Source organism: Agelaius phoeniceus (assembly GCF_051311805.1).
Source record: "Agelaius phoeniceus isolate bAgePho1 chromosome W unlocalized genomic scaffold, bAgePho1.hap1 SUPER_W_unloc_2, whole genome shotgun sequence".
Lineage (NCBI taxonomy): Eukaryota > Metazoa > Chordata > Aves > Passeriformes > Icteridae > Agelaius > Agelaius phoeniceus.
Window position 1 is genome coordinate 10,730,435 of NW_027509867.1, and position 20,275 is coordinate 10,750,709.

At 49.7% G+C, this 20,275-nt stretch overlaps 2 protein-coding genes across 2 annotated transcripts in view; one reads left to right on the plus strand and one right to left on the minus strand.

Moving 5' to 3' along the window:
* Positions 1-20,275, plus strand: part of LOC143692754 (uncharacterized) — a 180,694-nt gene that overhangs the window by 16,657 nt on the left and 143,762 nt on the right. The gene's annotated exons all lie outside the window — the stretch shown is intronic.
* Positions 6,491-20,275, minus strand: part of LOC143692614 (hydrocephalus-inducing protein homolog) — a 57,274-nt gene continuing 43,489 nt past the window's right edge. The window contains exons 30-47 of the mRNA XM_077172864.1: positions 20,012-20,111; positions 19,355-19,454; positions 18,697-18,865; positions 18,174-18,412; positions 17,778-17,850; positions 16,959-17,163; positions 16,355-16,587; positions 15,631-15,782; positions 14,519-14,711; positions 13,833-13,941; positions 12,987-13,241; positions 12,499-12,641; positions 11,945-12,166; positions 9,158-9,318; positions 8,544-8,644; positions 7,935-7,957; positions 7,564-7,796; positions 6,491-6,773 (exon numbers count right to left, since the gene is read on the minus strand). Coding sequence (XP_077028979.1) covers positions 6,491-6,773; positions 7,564-7,796; positions 7,935-7,957; positions 8,544-8,644; positions 9,158-9,318; positions 11,945-12,166; positions 12,499-12,641; positions 12,987-13,241; positions 13,833-13,941; positions 14,519-14,711; positions 15,631-15,782; positions 16,355-16,587; positions 16,959-17,163; positions 17,778-17,850; positions 18,174-18,412; positions 18,697-18,865; positions 19,355-19,454; positions 20,012-20,111 — 2,994 coding nt within the window. The remainder of the gene's footprint in view (positions 6,774-7,563; positions 7,797-7,934; positions 7,958-8,543; positions 8,645-9,157; positions 9,319-11,944; positions 12,167-12,498; positions 12,642-12,986; positions 13,242-13,832; positions 13,942-14,518; positions 14,712-15,630; positions 15,783-16,354; positions 16,588-16,958; positions 17,164-17,777; positions 17,851-18,173; positions 18,413-18,696; positions 18,866-19,354; positions 19,455-20,011; positions 20,112-20,275) is intronic.

Consider the following 20,275-nt stretch of genomic DNA (forward strand, 5'->3'; position numbering starts at 1 on the left):
TGCTGCTGCATTCCCCCCTCCCCTTCTCAGGCCGCCCTGCCAGCTGAGAAATGCTCCTTGGGGCTCGGCCTTGGCCAACAGCCCCTGGGCTCAGCTCCTCTGCAGCTCATCACAAACACTGTCTGCTCCAGGCACTGCTGCTGCCCAACCAGCTCCTGCTTTCTGGAGGAGCAGCCCTGGGAACTGCTTTTGTTCCCTCAGTGGTACAACATCCCTGTTCTCGCACTGCCAAAGAAAGCTGTGGATGCCAAGTGCGGCCAGGATGACTTAACCTTTCCTACATTTCCTGTAGGTAAGGTTAAGTCACAAGGTCTAAGTGAAGTTAAACACTGCTAAGAGTTTTTTTTTTTCCTGCTAAGAGTTGTTTTTTTTCCTGTTTAATATAAGTTATAAGCTGAGTTAATACTGTTAAATGTTAATCCTCTGTTAAATTGCAAAATCATAGGTTATAAGATTATAACCTATAAGTTATATAGGTTATAATCATAGGTTATAAGATTAAATCCTGCTAAATGCTGTTCTTTTGCTAAAATTTGAAATTGAAGGTGTCAGTTAAGGTTAAGGTATAAGTTAAGTCCTTTTAAGTTTGAGCTCTGTTAAGCTTTCGGGCCGCATTCCTTTCATCCAGGGTGAAGGAGCCCTGGCCCAGGCTCTGGCTCTGGGGGACACAGGGACACTGCCGGGGGGTCCCTGTCCCCCTGTGCCACCCCCAGGCCCCGGCCCCCCGTCCCCGTGTCAGGCTCTGGGGTCGATCTCGTGGAACATCCTCTGGGGGAGGCTGCGGCACCGGGGGCGGGGGGACCCGGGGGGACAGGGGACCCCACTGTGCACGAGCAGGGTTGGACTGCTCTGGGGGGAACTGTGAGGGGGGCCGGGGCAGAGTGACCTCCCCAGTGACCTCACACAGCCCCTGTAATGTCACACAGGGATCTCTGTGATGTCACACAGCCCCTGTGATGTCATATAGTCCCCAGTGATGTTACACAGCTGCTCTGTGATGTCACAGAAGACTCTGATGTCAACGAGTCACACTGCGATGTCACAGTTTGTTCTGTGATGTCACAGGCTGCTCTATGATGTTACACAGCCACCCGGTGATGTCACAACCCACTCCCTCATGTCACAGAGCCACCCTCTATGCTGGCAAGATCTGCTCTATGGCCTCACACTATGATGTCACAGACAGCTGTGTGATGTAACACCCCCCTCAGTGATGTCACAAAACCCTCTCTGTGATGTCATACTGCCACTCTGTAATGTCACAGCACACACTTTGACCTCACAGCCAGCTCTATGATGTCATGCAGCCATGCCATGATGTCGCAGCCTGCTCTGAGATGTCACACAGAATCCCCTCTATGATGCTGCAGCTGCTCAGTGACAGCAGACCTCACACAACAAACTCTGTGATGTCATAGCCCTGTCTGTGACCTCACACAGCCCACTTTGTGTTGTCACACAGCCCCTTGCTGACATCACAGCTGCTCTGTGCCTCCATGACACAGGCACAGAGGAGCTGCTGTGACACAGCCCCCTCTGGGACATGCCACAGCCTCTGCCAGTGCTGAGCCCCTGTGAGCTCTGTCTGTGCCCTGCTGGTGTCCCTGAGGGGCCCTGGCAGTGCCCCAGGGCACACACAGGGGAACACTGGGGCTGTCACCGCTGGGGTGTCACACACAGGGGAACACTGGGGCTGTCACTGCTGGGGTGTCACACACAGGGCAACGCTGGGGCTGTCACTGCTGGGGTGTCACACACAGGGCAATGCTGGGTCTGTCACCGCTGGGGTGTCACACACAGGGCAACGCTGGGGCTGCCCCGCTCCTGCCCTGTCCCCAACAGCTCTGCCAGTGCCTTTAGGGGACACAAAGGCTGAGCCAAAGGGTGAGAATTGCAGAAGGGGCTGAGCTGGCAGGGCCCATTGGGATCAGCCCGTCCAGCCCCCAGCCCTGCACAGTCCCCCCAACAATCGCAGCCTGGGCAGCCCTGGGAGCGGTGTCCAAAGGCCTCTGGAGCTCCGGCAGCCTCGGGGCTGTGCCCATTCCCTGGGGAGCCTGGGCAGTGCCCGAGCCCCCTCTGGGGGAAGAAGCTTTTGCTGATCCCCAGCCCAGCCCTGCCCTGGCCCAGCTCCAGCCGTTCCCTCGGGTCCTGTCCCTGCTCACCTGGGCAGAGATCAGAGCTTGCCCAGAGCAGCTGTGGCTGCCCCTGGATCCCTGGCAGGGTCCAAGGCCAGGCTGGACAGGGCTTGGAGCAGCCTGGGATAGTGGAAGGTGTCCCTGCCCAGGGCAGAGGGTGGAATGAAATGAACTTGAAGGTCTCTTTCAAACCAAGCCATTCTGTGATTCTGTGATTTTTGGGAGAGATGCTGAAGCTCTGGCTCAGCTTTATCTCAGACCCAGCAGCAGCCATGGGTGGGATCATCACCTCCTCCCATTCCCTGAGGCGGGAACTCACCCAGTGGCAGTGTGAAACATGCCAATCACATGTTAAAATTTTAGAAGTTTAATAGTAATAAAACAGTAATAAAAATTAGAACAATAAGAATTTGGACAATCAAAGTTAGGACAATAAAAGACAATAAAAGCAAAGAATTAGGGATGTCCAGGTGCTTTGCTCTGCCACAAAAGCACACTTTGCGAACAAAGGAAGGAACCCTTAAAAGAAATCGCCTGTCGCATATTCATATATCTCATACACGATTCAAACATTCCTTTCACACAAAGGGTGTCTTCTGCTTAATTTCTGCTGCCCCCCCTCATCTTGTAAATCAATTTCTTGGCTCCTAGAAGTCTGGAAGAAGTCTGGATTGTCCCGATAAGGGGGCAATACTTCTTCTTCTGGCGTCTTTTTGCTGTTATCTTTTTGTGAAGAGTTTCTTGGTTATCTTACCCATTCCTTGTGCTAGTTACAAAAAGTATCTTACATCACATAATTTTTATTTTAATACTATGCTATAGCCTAAAACTATATTTACCACACTGCTTAAAAAGATTAATACAGCACTACAAAAAAATTAATACAAGAAAACTTTCCAATCTTAACATATGTAGTATTCATTTTAATACCTGTGAAGGGCCAATCACATAATACGCATTTTTCACAATCAATAACAGATACACATCACATTCTGGCAACTCTCTAGGGTAAAATCTTTTTAAAGACATACCTATAGGGATAACTTTATTCCCTACAGATCCTTAGAAGTACTGCACAGGCTGTGATTAAGTCAAAGAAAGTATGGCAATATACCAATATCTTTTCCCACCACCCTATATGCAACTTATTTATTAAGTATTCATACAGTATGTCAGTTGGACACCAAAAAAGAATACCTGCATCAGCAGCAGCTGAAAACAAAGCTAGAATCTAAGTTGACACATTTCAAAATTTAATTTCTGGGCTTTAAAAGTTATTTAGCTCAATCCAGAAAACAGTTTAATCTCCTACTGATAAAATAAATATTCTCATTACAACACATTTTCCAGTGATGCAGCTACTGTTAGACAACAAGAGGAAACATATAGGCAGGCAGATTCCTTGCTCCTCTCTTTGTCGTCTCAATAAATTTGCCACCATTAAGATAAATCATGAGAAGCTGCTAGAAGACAAAATTCTCTTCCAATTACATACATGAAAAGATCTTCTATTTATTCTTCCCAAGTTAATTTGTAAGGCTTTCATAAAAGATTAGAATTATGGTCTTCTCTACTCCAAATGGAAAATGTTTCATTAGACTAATTCAAGACAAGACTTCACTTTCAACTCGTAACACGTGAGAATGTCACATGAAAGCTGATAAGCAGATTCTGGCCAGAGCACTGGTGTACCTGCTTCAGGCTGGAGCCCCCTGACTGAGTTCTTTTGGCATGTGTTTGGAGTGTCTTATATTTAAACCATGCAAGAGCAAGTCAAAGGCAGGCATCATAGAAATAGCTACTATATAAAAAAGGTAACATATTTTATTATAAAAACTATGCTTTTCAAAGCTGAAAATCTTTGTGCTGAGCTTGAGACTGCACTGTATGGCTGACACGAGGCTTTGGTCACAGATTATGCATGAACAATCCAGAACCTCCTGAATTCTTCATGAATTTGTATCTTGTGTATTTTGTCCTTGCCCACACAAGCTAGAAAATTAAGGAAAACATGCACAATGATAAAGAAAACACAGTGCAATTTAGGAACCATTCAAGAAAATCATGGTTAAATTACCTATATGTTATATCCAGGGACAACTCAAACAATTGCGGCTGAAGAACTTATACCATTAACTTTATTACAAATTTTCAAAGGCAGGTGGATTTGCTCTTCCTGCTCAAACAATTTAACAGGATTCTTGCTATTGGCAATTAAATTATTATTTAATTCTACCTTAATATGATTTTAAAGATTCATTATGGCTCTAAAACTGTAGAATACTGTGTGCTTTTTGGGTAAATAGGCCAGGGAACAGTTAACAATTCTAGGGATTTATGTCTATCATATTGATTGGTCAGGGTAACATGTGAGCTCCTGTAAAATCCTTCTACAAAACATTATAGTTTATCATACTGTCCTAGGCTGACTATATGATGCTTTTATCCCCAATAATCTGTTCTGTTTATGCTGAATAATAAGTTTTGCACCTTTAAGACTTGTTCCAAGAGCGAAGTGGGGAGAGAAGAAGCACAGAGTTTTGTTTTCAGACACTGCACTCACTCCTCCACATTCCTGCTCCTGGACTGTGTTGTCTGCAGATGGACAGACACTGGGACAGAGCTCTCCTTTGTTTTAGTTAGTTTTAGCTAGCCGAAGCAAAAAAGTTCCCTGGACTGTGGGTTTTTTTACTTTTCTTTGGACCTGTTTAGACCTGCTCTGGACTGAACACCCGGAAGAGCACCGGCAGCTGCACCTGTGGCTCACCAGGCCAGGCCTGGGCTGCGGCATTTCCAGCACCAGAGGGACTGATCAGAGCCTGAGTGAGCTGAGCTGCAACCTGGGGAGGGGCTTTCTGAGTTTGTCATCTCTTTTCCAGCAGTAAGAGGTTTTATTGATTAATCTTGTTTAGGTTTTCCTGTTTAATAAACAGGTTTTTCCACTTTTCTCCAAGGAGGTATTTTTCCCCGACTGGCCAGGGGAGAGGCTGATTGAATCGGCTTCCTAGAGGAACCCCTTAGGGGATTCTCTCCCAAATTTACCCTGAACCAGCACACATACTTAACTTGAAAGGATTGTCTGTCTTTACCAGGTGTTAACTTCAAAGAATCCCAGAATCAATGAGGTTGTAAGAGATCACTGAGATCATTGCCTCAAGCTTTGGACCAAACACCACCTTGTCAAACAGACCAGAGCACTGAGTGCCACATCCAGCTGGTCTTTGAACATATTCAGAGACCCTGGGCAGTGCCTTCCAATGCTTAAGAAACCTTTCTGTGAAGAAATTCCTCTGATGTCCAACTTAACCTCCCTGGTGCAGCTGAAGACTGTGTCTTCTTGTCCTGTCACTGCTGGTCTGTGAGGAGAGCCCAATCCCCATCTTACTACAACCTCCTGTCAGGGTGGTGTAGACAGTGACAATGTTCCCCCTGGGCCTCCTTTGCTCAAGACTGAGCCCTCCTGAGCTCCCTCAGTTCTCTCAGGCATTTCTCATCAGACTTATTCTCTAGACCCTTAACCAACTTCCTTTCTCTTCTCTGGATTTGGTCCAGATCCTCAATGTCCTCCCTTGGATGATGCCAGGATGGGTCAGAGGGCAGATCTGCTGGAGGACAGGAAGGCTGCAGAGGGCCCTGGACAGGCTGGATCCATGGGCTGAGACCACTGGCATGAGGTTAAACAGGACCAAGTGCTGGGTTGTACACTTTGGCCACACTAATCCTCTGCAGCTCCCAGCTGTGGAAAGAGTGGCTCTGAAGCTGATTGACAACACATGAACCTGAGCCCAGGTGTGCCCAGGTGGGGAAAAAGGCCAATCAGCATCCTGGCCTGTATCAGCAATAGTGCAGCCATCAGGATCAGGGCAGTGATTGTCCTGTGCTGGGCACTGATGAAGAACATCTCGAGTGCTGTGTCACTTTCTGGGGCCTTCAATAATAATTAAAATTTCTCAAGCAATTGCTTTATTCATTATTTATTTGCCTCCCTTCCCTGCTTGGCTGTGACCAGAACTACACCAAAAGGAAAGTGCCTGCAGCCAAGGGAAAGCTGCCCTTGGGTATCTGTTTCTGTTTGTTGCTGCTGGTGGTGTTGTTTGTTTGCCTTGCTGTACATATTGGTAAAGAACTGTTACTCCTCTTCCCGTATCTTTGCCTGAAAGCCCCTCAATTTCAAAATTATAATAATTTGGAGGGAAGGGGGTCACATTCTCCATTCTAGAGAGGTCCTGCAGATATCTGTCTTTCAAACCAAGACAAGCTGACAATCAACAATTTATTAACAATTGTTTATTAACAACTAATTGAGAATTATCAATTACTTATCAATCTAATAAACAGCTAATTAACTTAGGTAACTAAAAGGTAAGATACAGGTCTTCACTGGAGCTTGAAAGGGTACTGCAGGGGTCCCTGCTGAAGGGACCATCAGCAGCAGAAGGCACGGTGTTGCCAGCTCCTGCCGGATGCTCCAGCTGACACAAACGCTGTCCCTCGGGTGCTGCTCTCCACAGCCACTCCTTCTTGGCTCCCTGGCCTTTCTCTGTCAGCTCTAATGGTTCACCAAGAGTCTTCTCCTCCCGGGCTCTGCCTTTCACAATCACCCGCCCCATCTTCTGAGCCGGCTTCAGGTTAGGAATCCTAGGAAGAAAGGGACTGCTATGAGCCAGACGAGTATTTTCAGCCAGCCACTTTTCTGTCTCCTTGCAGAGCACACAGTGTTGCATCCTCTCTCTGTGCAAGCAGTAAGGAGCAAATTGAACAACAGCACTTGCTGCATGGAGGCTGCAGAGGTGCAAGGGCAGGAATGTGACCAGTTAAATGCCTGGGGACCAACCACAGCACACGGGGTTCCATGCAGAGAAACAGGCCTTGCTTGTCTCAAAAGGAAGCAGAGCTAGGGACTGGCTGGTCCCTGGATCTCTCCTGCCAGATTTCGCAACCCTCCAGGAGCTCAATGTTCCATGCAGTGTCTTTTCCCAGTGCCTCCCTACCAAGGCCAGATGATGATCTTTCTGTGCTCCTGTGGGTGCTTCTGCCACCTCTCTGGGGCTGCCTGTCTCCCACCTCCCCATCCCAGTCAGAGGGACTGAAGGGAGGGTGTTAAGGGATGAACCAGGCTGTGCTTGGTGATGCCCAGCAATAGAACAAGAGCAATGGGCAGAACCTGAACAGGGAATTCCACCTGAACCTGAGGAAGAACATCTTTCTGTTCAGGTGACAGATAGCCCAGAGAGGGTGTGGAGTCCCTCACTGGAATTATTCCAGAGCTCTCTGGACACAACCCTGTGCCACGTGCTCTGGGATGACCCCACTTGAGCAGGGAGGTGGGACCAGATGACCTACTGTGGTCCCTTCCACCCTGTCCCACCCTGTGATTCAGTGACACTCATCAGAAGTGTGAGTTGGCAAGGGCGAAGATGCTTCCCACCTGCACAGCAGGGTGGTCTTAAACTTCCCCGCGTGCCTTGGGGAGAACTGCAGGTGAAAGGTCTCCTTCTGGCCAGGAGCAATGGTGCCATTGTAGGGGTTGATGGAGAACAGGTCATGGATAACATTTGGAAAGACTTCCAGGGAAGAAGTGGCACGCTGCAGAGAGAGGTGCTTTTGTTTTGAGCGGCGCAGCTTCTTGGAGCGGTGCTGCTGCTTGGGCTGCTCCTGCTGCTGTTCAGAATCCTGCTGCTGCTCAGAATCCTGCTGCTGCTTGGCGGGCTGCCGCAGGCGCCGCACTTTAGGAGGCTTCTCATGAGGATGGTCCTGCTCCCACCAGAAAAGACGCAGCAGCTTTCTGCGATGCTTTACGGTATCATCGCAGAGGAACCGACCTGCAGGGAGGAAGAGGACGCCTTTCAAAGACAAAATCCTGTGTTCCCAGCAGCTCTGCCTCCTGCTTCAGGTCGGTGGGAGGGAGCTGGGGTGCACTTGGAGCATCTCTGGCCAAGTCCTTTATTCTAGCAGGAAATAGAGCATCTGGGAGCAGGGTCTCTGCCTGCAGCACACACTCCTGTGCCAAAGCAAGGAGTTTGGTTTTAGACAGTGACTTTGCATTTGCCCTGGAGTGGGGAACTGAACACAGACAGTGGCTGCAGGGCAGCTCACTCATTACACCACTGTTTTTCCCAGTCTCAGACTTCTCCAAGAGATGACCTGATGTCCCCCTTCCCAGTTCTGACCCAACACGTGGCTCTCCCCAGAGCCTGGCTCAGCTCCTCTGCAGAGCAGAAGTGACAGGGCAAGAACAGAAGAGGCTGACAGGCAAGAGGGGGACAAGGAGAAAACTCTCCAGCTGCAGCTGGGAAGATGCTGATGAAAGTGGATGTGTGGACAAGGATAAAAAAGCAATTCAAGTTTTGGAGTGAAGTGGCAGGCTCTTCTCCCCAGGCCCTCAGCTACTAAGTGAAACGCTCTTACGCATCAGAGTGATTGAGTACGGCTTCTTCACTGGTTCACTCTCTGCAGCCTTCTCCCAGGAGTATTCCAGGGCTACCTCCCCTGTGTTGTGAATACTGAAACTGAAAAGCAAGAAGGAGGAATAAAAAAAAAAAAAGTCCAGTAAGTATAAAGCAAATATTACACTAATATTGTCTGATGGACTGCTGGTACCACTTTCTCCTGAGCAGCGTCTTCTTCCCCAGGCAACCCTGCCGTGACCAGACTGCTGTCCTGGGTGGCCCAAGAAAGTATTTCAAAGTCTGGAAGTTTAAGAGGAAAGGGCCAACATGGTGCCCAGGACATTGAAGCTAAGATGCTCACTCTTACTTTAGGTCTTGGTTTGACTGCAAAGTTTTTCTTGCGCAGATGAGGACAGGTGACATGCAGTGAAAGCAAACCCATGGCTGCTCTCAGGAGAAAGGTATGGCAGCATTGAACCTCTCCTGACCACCATCTCCCACTTGGCTTTGCGTGCACGTAAAAGGGCCTGTGCTGGTTTGGGCCGGGGTAGAGCTCTGGGAAGCAGGCACTGGGTCAGCCCTGGGCAAAGGCAGCTCCCACCCGCAGAGCCCTGCCTGGCCTCCAGCACTCACATGGCTGTCCTTGTCTGGAAGGGCAAGGTATCACTGAACTGAACCATGGTCGTGCTCAGTTTGAACTGGGTGTAGGCAACAACAGCACTGAGGTACACCTCGACCTCCTGGCTGCTCTCCTCCAGCACAGTGTGAGCTGGTTCCATGGCTATCTCGACCACCTGCAAACAGAGGAGGGAGGAATCACTGAGCAGAGCCCACAAAGTCGGGCTGAGAAGGGCAATCTTTTGGCCTCCAAGATCAGCTTCACAGAGGGACTAGAAAGCACCATTCACTTTTACTTCACTGGAAAGGTGACAAAATTAGGACTGTTCTGCTACAGCAGTTGTTTCTACCCACTGCTCAAAGCAGCCACTGCCACAGCTGTTAATATAGCCATGGAGACTACAGCTGCATTCCAGTCCCTGTACTTCAACCTTGTAGAGGAACTGGCTTTTATCCCGGTCCCCTATAAATCCAGTAGGTCTCAAAATTAGGATTAAGTTCCCCTGCTGCAGCTCTGTGGATGGAGAACCCCAAGACTGAAGAGCTCTAGAAAGCACCTTTTCCTTCTTGTCTTAGGAGAAAGCGCTCTCCAGATGTCATGTCTGGAGCAATAGCCACTGCTGGGAGCTGGGGATGGACATTTTGAGATGTGAAAGATCTCACTAAGAAAGTCTCCAATCACAGATGTTCTGATAGAAAAGAGGATGGTTTAGAGGCCTTAAAATGGCCCAGAAACTCAGAAAGAACCTTCACCCAAGATTAGTGTGTTTGACAATAATGACAAGAGCAAGAGTCTCTGGAGATGATGCTTCTCCAGACTCCTCCATACTGTCATACAATGCCTGGGCTACTCCATGATGAGATATCCCTCACGATAGAGACCACAACCAAATTCTCTGGTACCCCTGCAGACAAAACTTGGAATTCACCAGCATATGCAGGAGAAGTGTATTTCTCTCCACTTCAAAAGAAGAGACAGAGTTCAGCAGACTTAACCTCTTGTTGATGAAAAGGCATCAAATCAGATGAAGAGATTTCTAACACCATAAAATGGGATAAAATCATAAAACATTGTCTCTGATTGTCGCAGTTTGGAATGAGAGGAAATGTAGGGAAGTGATGCAAAACTCCCATCCAGTAGAAATTGCACACGCCTCTGTGAAACACACACGTACAAGACGAAAGGAAGCAGGGAAGTTGCTCTTTCCCTTGCGCTCAGGAGCGAGGTAGCGCGGCTGGGAGGCCGCAGCCGCGGGGCTGAGCCCCTTTCCCGGGCCGCCTGCCGGCCCCAGCGTCGGCTGCCGGGCAGGGAGAGGGGGGCGCCGCGGGGCCGGACGGAACGGCCTTGCCAGCATCGGCTGCTCGCTACAGCCCCCACAGCCCGGGGCCCAGCCGAACCCGCCGGGCCCCGGCAGCAGCCCCGGCCTGTGCCGGGCCTTTGCTCCCGTGGAAGCTGCCCACAACCATCGGGCACGGGGAAGGAGAAGCCTGCTGAGTTCTGGCCTGGCTAATTCGATCCCAGCCGCTTCCCTGACCGCAACTCCCGCCGTCCGTAGCACCCAGCCCGACCGGGCTCCAGGCGGGATGTTAACCCTTTCAGTACTTCAGTCCTCCCGCGAGTGAGAGAAAGGAACAAGATGCATGTAAAGGAACAACATGAAGACATCCTGGTCAGTGAAGAAGAAGTCAAGTCCCAGATGGGAGGGCTGAGGAGATGCCTTGTTTTTGAAGCTGAAATCCTCTTGTAATATATGGAGGACTCTTTTTCCCTGTAACGCATGAAACTATGGGGAGATGAAAGTGTTCAACTGACATCAAGCAAAGGCCTCCATGTTAAAGTAAGCAGACGTTAAAGTAGCTGTGATACCATGAGAAGTTTGAACAGAGAAGGAGAGAAGAGTAGTCCATGCCCCCAGGAGAAGATCTCTGTTCCCAGGGATGAAGATGATTTTAGAGATAGATAATAAGAACTTTTGCCTTTGAACAGCTTATCTTTAAAACAATACTCCATAAGTCAACATGGCCCATCAACAAGCTGTGGGAAGGCTGATGGAAAATGGGAGGGGCTTCATGATAGCAGGTTTTGCCCCCAGGTGGCTGTTATTCGAGATGAAATGGAGAGCCACGAGAGAACCGTTTTTTCCTCTTGTGGAGAAGTCTCCATAACCTTAACAAGAAGGACTTCTCTTCCTAGGTGAACCGAAGAAACACTATTTTAGAGGTGGTAAACTAACTAGAAATTTGATGTTTTGTTTCTTTACATTGTTAGTGGGAAAGAAAAGGTTGTGGGGGGAGAAGTGTTCCAAAGGGTTTGGTTTGATTCTCACTTTTTTCCTTCAGTTACTTTTAATAAAATTTTCTTTATACCCTTTTAAAGTTTTAAGCCTGCTTTGCCTTTCTCCTAATCCTATCTCACAGCAGGAAGTGAGTGCATTGGCGATTGGCCAGCACCAAAGCCTGCCACACTCTTTGGTGCATTGGGCCAGGAATCTTAAAATTGGTGGAATCTCAAATTGGCAAACTGAAACCAAGACACCTATTCAACATGGGCTGCAACACTTGTGCTTGTGGCATAGACTGATAGCTGTGTGCGGCTGAAGGTGTCTTGTCAAAAGGCTTCCCTGCCTTGTGTGAGTGTATCTGGTCACTGTGCTTCCACCTCTCCCTGGAATGCACTGCTGGTGAAGCTCATGGCTGTCCAATGTCCAGAGCAAGCAGGAGATGCTCAGCCAGCAGTGATGGTGTTATGGTGGCTCTTTTTGTAAAAGCTGGGTTGGCTTTTTTTGCCGTTTTGCTTCTTACCTTCTGCATTCTAGGAAATTTGTGTCCTGGGTCTATCCTGGTGGTACTCTTCCATGGGACAATGAACATTTGGTCATCCCAGTCTGGAACCTTTGTTCCTGGCACCTCAAAGTTGATCTTGGTCACCTTACATTTCACAAGGTGCCTCCTGAAGGTGGCTGGGACATCTGATTGCAAGGTCACTGTGATGCCCTTGGTACAGCCAGGATGGAGGTGTCCCACCTAGGGAGAATCAGGGAGTCAAGACCAAACTGGAAGCACTGCCAAGGGCAGGACTGACAGCAAAAGGAACCAATGTGATGAGCAGCAAAGGACACCTCACAGTGGATTTATGTGAAGTTTGGTAGACAAAAGTATGAACAGAAGGTGCCACCTTCCATAACATGAAGCCTTTTCTGCAAGGCTGGCAGCTTTGGCCCAGCCAAGCCAGGGATTCCATCTCCTACATGGCACTGGAATGGGCTATCACTGGTATGTGAGGGATCCCTGCCAGCTCCCAGGAACACCAGGACAGGGCTTGAGCAATGGGGAAAGGCAGAGCAGTCCATGCTCACCCTGGGGAAGAACTGGAATGGGGCATCTGCCTCCCACTCGAAGCGCATGACCTTCGTCTGGGCATGGTTGGTGATGGTGAAGGTCCTGCAGCAGATCTTCCCGACACGACAGTCCCCAAACTGGATGTGATTCAGTCTGAAAGCTGTTATGGAGGAAAGCAAGGGATCTCAGCATGCAGGGAGCTCCACCTGCCCCCCTCACATGCACAGACACCTGCACGTTCAATGCTTCCTTGCTCCAAGCCTTCCTCCCTCTGAGAGGGAGTTCCCCAGGCAGTTCCCCATCCCACTACTTCCAGGGAAACACCCTGACACATCCCTAAGCCAGCGACATGCAGCACAGCACACGCTGCTCTGCAAGCATGGCTACCATGTCCACAGACCACCAAGGCCTGTGGGTGACAGCCCAGGCCTGGCTAGAGGGAGGACACACGTGATCAGACATTTTCCTCTTCCTTGCTCCACCTTGGCAGCCTCTCCTTTCTTACCATCAGTGATGTCTTTCTTCAGTCTGCACTTAGCATTCCTCTCGTGTGTGTCTTCCTCTAGTCCATCGAGGGTGAATTCGTCCTTGTGGCCTTCACCCACCAGCTCTATTAGGGTCTTGTTAGAGTAGGTGTCCCCCACCAACACACAAATCTTCCCTTCCAGATGTTGAGTCAGAGTGGGTTTGAAAGTTACATCAAACTCTGCTGATTGCCCGCGATGCAGAAGGAAGAAGGGCTTCTCAGGGGGCTTGCTCTCTGCACAGCAATGGAAATCACAGTAAAAGTAATACAGCTGTACAGAGGAAACGTTTCCATAGGATAAATGAGGAATAAGAGGTTGAAACTAGCTGCCTTCTAAGCACAGGTTCTACCTCCAGTGGTTCCAGACTCTCCTGCTATGTTCACAGGACTGCCACCTCCAGACACATCACCACTGAAGCAGCTTAACCTCAGGTTGATGCCCAGCCCTCATGCCACCTGCTTGCAGCCAGCTCCAGCCATATGGAAAGCTGAGCCAAAGAGTGCTTTTGGCTTCTGCTGGCTGTCTGTGTGCTCAAGGGCTGTGTCCATTCAGCTGGTACCATCCCACATGCAGCAGATACCTCAGAGGGTCCACTGAGGTAGTGACAGTGCCCCACAACTCAACCCACCATGTCCAGAAGAACAGAAGAACTTCCTACAACTTGCTAGGAGGAGACCCTGCAAAAGGTCTCCAAGAATGACTGGAGGACAGAGAGCCCAAAGAAAGAAACTGTGCCTAACATGTGGCTGCTGCTCAGAGAAGCCAAGAGCAGGGCACACGTTTTCCCTCTGTGCATGATCGCACTTCATGGTTCATGAATTTACCGTTTCCAACAGAGTCCTCTTCCACATCTCCAGTGTGGAACATCTCAGGTGTAGAGGCTCTGCCTCTCAAGAAGAACGCTCCATGCTCATCCTCCAGGCGTAACATAAACTGAGAAAAAGGAACCCAGAGCACAATGATGCTGGTGTGAGTACAGGATGGCACGGGGACTGACACCGCAGTGCTGCTGGTCACGCTGTTTAGAGTGGGAGCACAGCACCTCTCCCACTACAAACAGCACTTAACAAAACTTAACAAAACCTAAGTCAAACTAGCCGGGAAAAAAGGATGTTCAGAGGCATCTGGATAGAACTGACACAGAGTCAAACAGCACAGAAAGTAATGAGCAGAATGTAATTAAACCACAACTAAGTTTACTTAAAATGTAGTAAACTGGGATCAAATACAATCTAATGGAACTAGGAAATTGCACACGTCCATGAGAAAAAAAGGTGACCTGAGAGACAGGGGGAAAATACTCCACCACCTTTCTTGTGTTCAACTTAAAGAAGATAGACTGGACGGAAAATTTCCAACAACTCCCTTCTTGGAGAACAGATGTCAGTCACTTGTTTAAAAAGAATTTCTGACACCTCTCCCCAGGTCTGCCATGTATTTTGGGACCCTTCCCCTGTGCTGCAAGCACTTGTTCCCAAACCAGACCATTCCTTGAGCAGGTCCTCCTCACCTTGACAGGTATGATGCCGTTGTTACAGACGACCAGGGGCAGCATCTCTGAATCCCCCAGCCGGAGCCTCTTGAAGCACAGCACAGCATTTCCCCTCTTGCTGCGAGCACTTGGGCACACAACTGTCAGCTGTGGCTCATGCCCCTTCCCACTGATGGTGAAGGTCAGCATTTGGAGTTTAATTTCCACAGAGCTGCAGGAGAGGCACAGAAACAATTTCAGCTGGCACTGACCCATTTCTCACTGGGCAAGGGCCACCCACAGTGTTTTCCCTGCCTGGTGCTCCTGTACCCCACAACACAGCCCCCCACCAGCCTCTTCCCAATCCACTCAGGGCCATTCACAAGAGGAACCTGCTCCAAAGAGCCTGAGCCTTCCACAATAACAGTTAAAAATAATTTCACTTAATTGAATCATGCAGCACAACAGGTAAATAAGGAGGCACCAGATGGGATATGGCAAATCCCTTGGTTGCAGTGAGATGAGACATACAACAAGCAAAAGCACAGCATGAAATTAGTACAAAAGCAAGAAGGCAAAAAGAAATCATTGTCACTATCAGTAAAGATCTTTTCCAAGAACAGTAAAAAAGCAAGTTGCTTATTAGCAATTAGACTTGTTCCAATTCAGCCACTAAAGGGTTGAGGAAGGACAGGTCAAAGCCCCACTCCACAGGTCCCAGGGCAGAGGAACTGGGCTCCTCTTTCATACCAGCTCCAACCACTCACATAAAATAGCTCAATGAATGCCAGGGAGTCACAGAGGATCACTTAATTTTACAGAAACAAAGATGAAAATGTGACTGCTGACTTGCTGGCACAGGAACTGCTTCATCTAAGCCTTTGTTGCTGGAAACCCCCAGCTCAGCTGCAGCACATCTCAGTAACTTCCAGTTGGCTACCTAATATTTCCCTGTCTTCATAGTTCCTCACACAGGCTAAACCATCAGCCTCACTCTTCTGCTCTAACAGTTACTGCCTCCCAGATCATCTCATGCCAAGTTCTCTGCCTGAGGCTACTGAAAGCATTAGAGCTAACAAGAGGCCTGTGCCTTCTCAGTGGAGAGGCAGCTGTCAGTGAGGCCTCCCCCAATATTTCACAGGGTCAGTTACCCTTTTGGGATGACAAGGGAAGCCTTGAAAGTGCAGTGGTAGTTCTGCTCATCTGGCGGGGTGAAGGTCACTGTAGCAACGGCACAGGATGAGCTTGGAATGGACATCTTGACTGGATATAACTTGAAAATATTGTTGATAGAGCTTTTTTCCTTGGGGGAACCCAGAGACAAGTGTTAGGAGAAAACACCTTTCAACATGACGCAGTTTTATTAATAAATGCATTACTGAGAGCAGCCCCAGACACTGCGTCTTCCTTCCTACTTCCCTGAGCAGGCTCCCTCCCTCCCAGAGAACGCTGACCTTGTGTGGTTTGAGTGCTGGCAGCTGCCCCAGCATATATGGGAAGTGGCCACTTAATGGAAAACTCTGCAAATAATCTAGAACTGGCCTTCAAAGAGAAGGAAAAGCCGGGGAGCCTGAGGAAATGCTCTGCTTTAAGCCCTGGCATGTCAGTTCATAACAGCCCCTCTCTGCATGTGCTTCCAGGAGAGGTTCAGAAGGATTCACTTCTCCCACCAAAGACCCAGAGGTGAGAGCCAAAACCTTGCCCGAGACATGCAGAATTCAACACAACTGTTCCCTGGCTCTGCTGCTCTCCCCTGCAGTTTGGCCTGCACTGAGCTAGCCTAGTCTGGGCCACAGGAAGCAATGCATCTGGAGAACACAACAGGCTCTCACCCGGCCCTTAGAGGGCAACCACCACCTTGGCTCCTGTTCTTACCTCTCCAGGCAGGGGTTTGATGGAGAGGACCACGTCACATGGCAAACGGCTTGCATTGTAGATATTGAAATGAGCTTCAGTCTCTTGCCCAACTTGAACCTTGCTGAAGATGAATCTGTTCTCATTTCTGACAAACAGGCCGGTGCCTTTCACCGACTGCAGCTTGTGGTCGAGGTCGGCGCTGCTGCAGATCAGGTACTCCTTGAAGATTGACGCGACATCCTCAACAAGGGCTGTGGACACACCAGAGAGATGAGCATGGAGAAGCATCCCTGATGAATTTATCTGGACCCTGCTGGCCTCTCAGAAGGCTTGATAAGCCCTTTCTGCCCAAGTGACTGCTAAACCCAGCCTTGGGTAGGGGAGCTGGCTGTGAGGATGGAGCTCAGTCAACCTCAGTCTTAGAGAGCATTGCATTCCTTTTATCCTTCCATGCATCCCTCTCACCCTGGGAGGGATGAGTCTCCTGGTAGACTCAAAGTGGGCTGGAACCTCTGAGAATTTTAAGGTGGGACACCATGGCTAGCGTGCCTCTCTATCCCAGCAGCAAGTTGAGGTGCTGATCAGCAGCAGGTGTGACCAAGGCACTGTGGGCAGTGTGTACCTGGGAGGCAGGACTCAGCAATCAGGGTGACGGGAATGCCAAGGGGATTGTCCCTGGGGTCTGTGCCCGTGATGTCAATGTAGAGCTGCTCCTCACATGTCCCCTCCTGCCTTGCGAGGCATTCCACTGTGATCTTCTGCTGGCCCCACGGACGGATGGAGCCGGAGCAGGGGGACACCGTGAACATGCCAAGATTGAGGCGAGCCTGCAGAAAAAGTTCCAGGAGAAGCTGATGGCTAATAGCTGTGCCTTGAGCACCCCAGCAAAGAGTACGTCCTGCCGTGGCCTCCAGCTGGGCCCAAGCAGCCAGTCCCAGGGCAGGGAAGGATGACTGCATGGCCCAAAGGCAGCCACAGGCTGAGAGCAACAAACCAAGAGGAGCTGCAAGCCTGTCCCAAGTGGCAGAGAGAAAGGAGTTTGAGTGTAAAGAGTGAGGGTGGTAGTGGTGGTCCTTCAACCTCCAGAGGTAACACAGGAGAGCAGAAGTAGCTGAGAAATGATGGGAGTGAGGTAGGGGACTGGGAAGAAGAAAAGCAATGTTGTCTGGACTGGGAGTTCAGTGGGGGATGGTTTTTCTTCTGTGGTGTTCACAGACCTATGCTGGCTAGCAGCTACCAAACACAGGACCTTTTCCCCTCTGTGGACCCCACAACTCCAGGTCAGAGCCAGAGTACAGGACTGCCAGGGGGAACTGAGCAGATACTGGACTCCATCCTGCAGACCATGTCCCACCCTGTGGCGATGAGCCCCCAGCCTGGGCACAGCAGCATCTTGTCACATCCCCTGCAGCAGCATTGCTGGGCAGCAGGAGTCACCCACCTGTGTCGAGGAGCTCAATTTCCGTCTCATTGAGCGCTTTGGAGCCGATGGAGCAGATTCCCCTTCCTTTGAACTAAGAGGAGAAAGCAGAGGTATCTGTCATGCTGAGCTCCCCTGCCTTCCTCTGAGGCCAGAGCTGGCCTTCCTCCTCAGAGAAGAAAGCCTTCCTGCTCCTGATGGCTCCCAGAGAGCAGCCAGCAGCTCCCACTGCTGGACAGGGCAGCTCTGTCACCAGCTTCATGCTACACATGGGGATACTGAGGTGGCTTTTTTGCTTCCTCTCCCCAAGCCAGGGATGCAAACACATGACAGCCCAGGTCTCCTGGCTGCCTGCCCCATACCAGCTGTGGGATGGTGCCTCCTCAGACAGGAAGGGTGGGGCAGGGCTTCTTATACCTTTTGCTTTCCAATGCAGATGCAAGCTCGGGTGCTTGGCGGATTCGGAATTTGAAGCTGAGCGTGCCTTTGTTCTCCAGCAAGACAGTCTGGCTCTTCTTGGTGCCCTTGGCCATGGCTCCAAAGTCGATGGGTGAGGCAGGCTCAATGCTGTACTTGCTGTACTCGGCTGTCGCCGACACCCTCACTGGGATGTTGGCGACAGCCTGGCCCCCTCGGCCTGAGCTGGCATCCATCACCTGCACCCACAGGAAGGCTGGTAAACAAAGCTAAGAGGCCAGCCTCTACCCAGTCCCCAGCCTCCATCCCAGGCGTCCATCAGTTTATCCTCCTTGTTTAAACACCTCCTCTAGAGTCAGATTCTCAGCTCCACTTAGGAAGCCTCCCAAATGGTTTTGAAAGACTTTGTTTGTGTATGTGGGAGAGAGGATTCTCCAGTTAAAGCCCTCCTTCCATTAGACACCTGTCCTGTTTGTGCTCCCAAAACACCATGTGATAATGCAGCCCGGCCCAGGCGGCTCACCTGGCAGTACAGGATGGGTTTGTTCTTGAGGAAGATTTCACTCGTGGGGTGGAAGAGCATCTCAACATTCACAGCAGGCTGGGAGGCAATCAGCACGCCCGACTGAGGCACAACAGTGAAGTGGGATGCCAGGTCTCGCATCCTGGGACCTGCACCCTTCAGTGTGAACCTGGAGAGGAAGGGAAGGAATGGAGATCTCTGCAGTTAAAAGTACAGGTGCCACCAACACAGCCAGGACTTTGCATAGGACCAGAAAAAACAGAAAAGGGAGAGTCCCACTCTGCTCAGGGAGCCCTGGATCTTGACAGAGATTGCAGACAATCATGAAGTCACTGCAACAAACCTGGACACCAAAAGTTTTCATTCACTCCTTTACAGAGTCTCAGAAAGCAAAAGGAGGTGACCATCAAAGAAAGGCAATGAATCTCAGCATTTCAGTGCCTGAAATTTCTGAATTTTCTCCTTTGGGCTCCAGCTGAGCTGTGAAGAACTGCTGGTTTGTGGCTGGATTCTCTGGTAAAATAATTGAGATTAGAGAGCCCAGGTTTTGTATTTACCGTGAGGTAGCCAGCATGGAAACAGGTTCTAGCCACTGACAGAGAGCAAATTCAGACCTGGGAACCCGAGGAAATGCTCACTACCAGGCAGCTGGACTCACCTGTACTCAATGTTGTATAGCCCTTTGTTCTTGAGACTCAGGACTTTCTTCACATTATCCAGGACATTAATAGTTCCAAATTCCAAGCTTCCATCTAGACCTGCAGAAAACCCACAGAGCGAGGTCAAACACGGTATTTGTGAGCTGCTGCAGAATACACCAGGTCACAAGCAACATGGAAGTCTCAGCAAAAACCCTTTTCAGCAAGTTTCTGCTCTTGAAAGTGTTTTCCAGCTACTTGTCTGCCCTTTCTCTTCTTACTCAAAATATCTGCAGGCTTAGTAGCTAAGGAACTCAGCTTCCATTTCCTCACTCCCAAGCACACATCCAATTACTTTATATGCTGTGCTGAGCCTGTGGGTGTTGCCAACTGCCTGTTCACATCACTGTTGTTTCAAAGCCCCCAGATCCAATCTCCACATGAAGCTGCACACTACAAAGTTCAGAAGGGATAGACTTAAGGCTGCCAGAGCCCTGACAATGCTTTATTCCACACAGCTTGCAGGGTATGTGCTTTATGTATCCATGCCTTCCTTGCATGCTGTCCTGTCCCATCCCATCCCACCCCATCCCATCCCATCCCATGTGCTTTGGTTGCCCACCTCCCAAGGTAATGCAGTGCACCTGGACTGCTTTGTTTGGGAGGCATCCACTGACCTTCAGGCATGTCGATGCTCACAGAAACATCATAGACCTCTGCAGAGATTTTGATGTTTTCAGCCTGAACAATCCTCAGGATGTTTTTTGTATCTGAAACCTGAGGCAGCAAGAAAAAAACACTGTTCAGATTATTTTTTGGTAGATAGCCTCTAAGTCCTTGTCTCTGCAGGTGGCTTCCCCTATGGCCTCCCTGGCTTCACAAGCATTGGTGGACTCCCAAGCTTTGCTAACCTGTTCCTCTCATGGGCTGCCCCAGTGGGA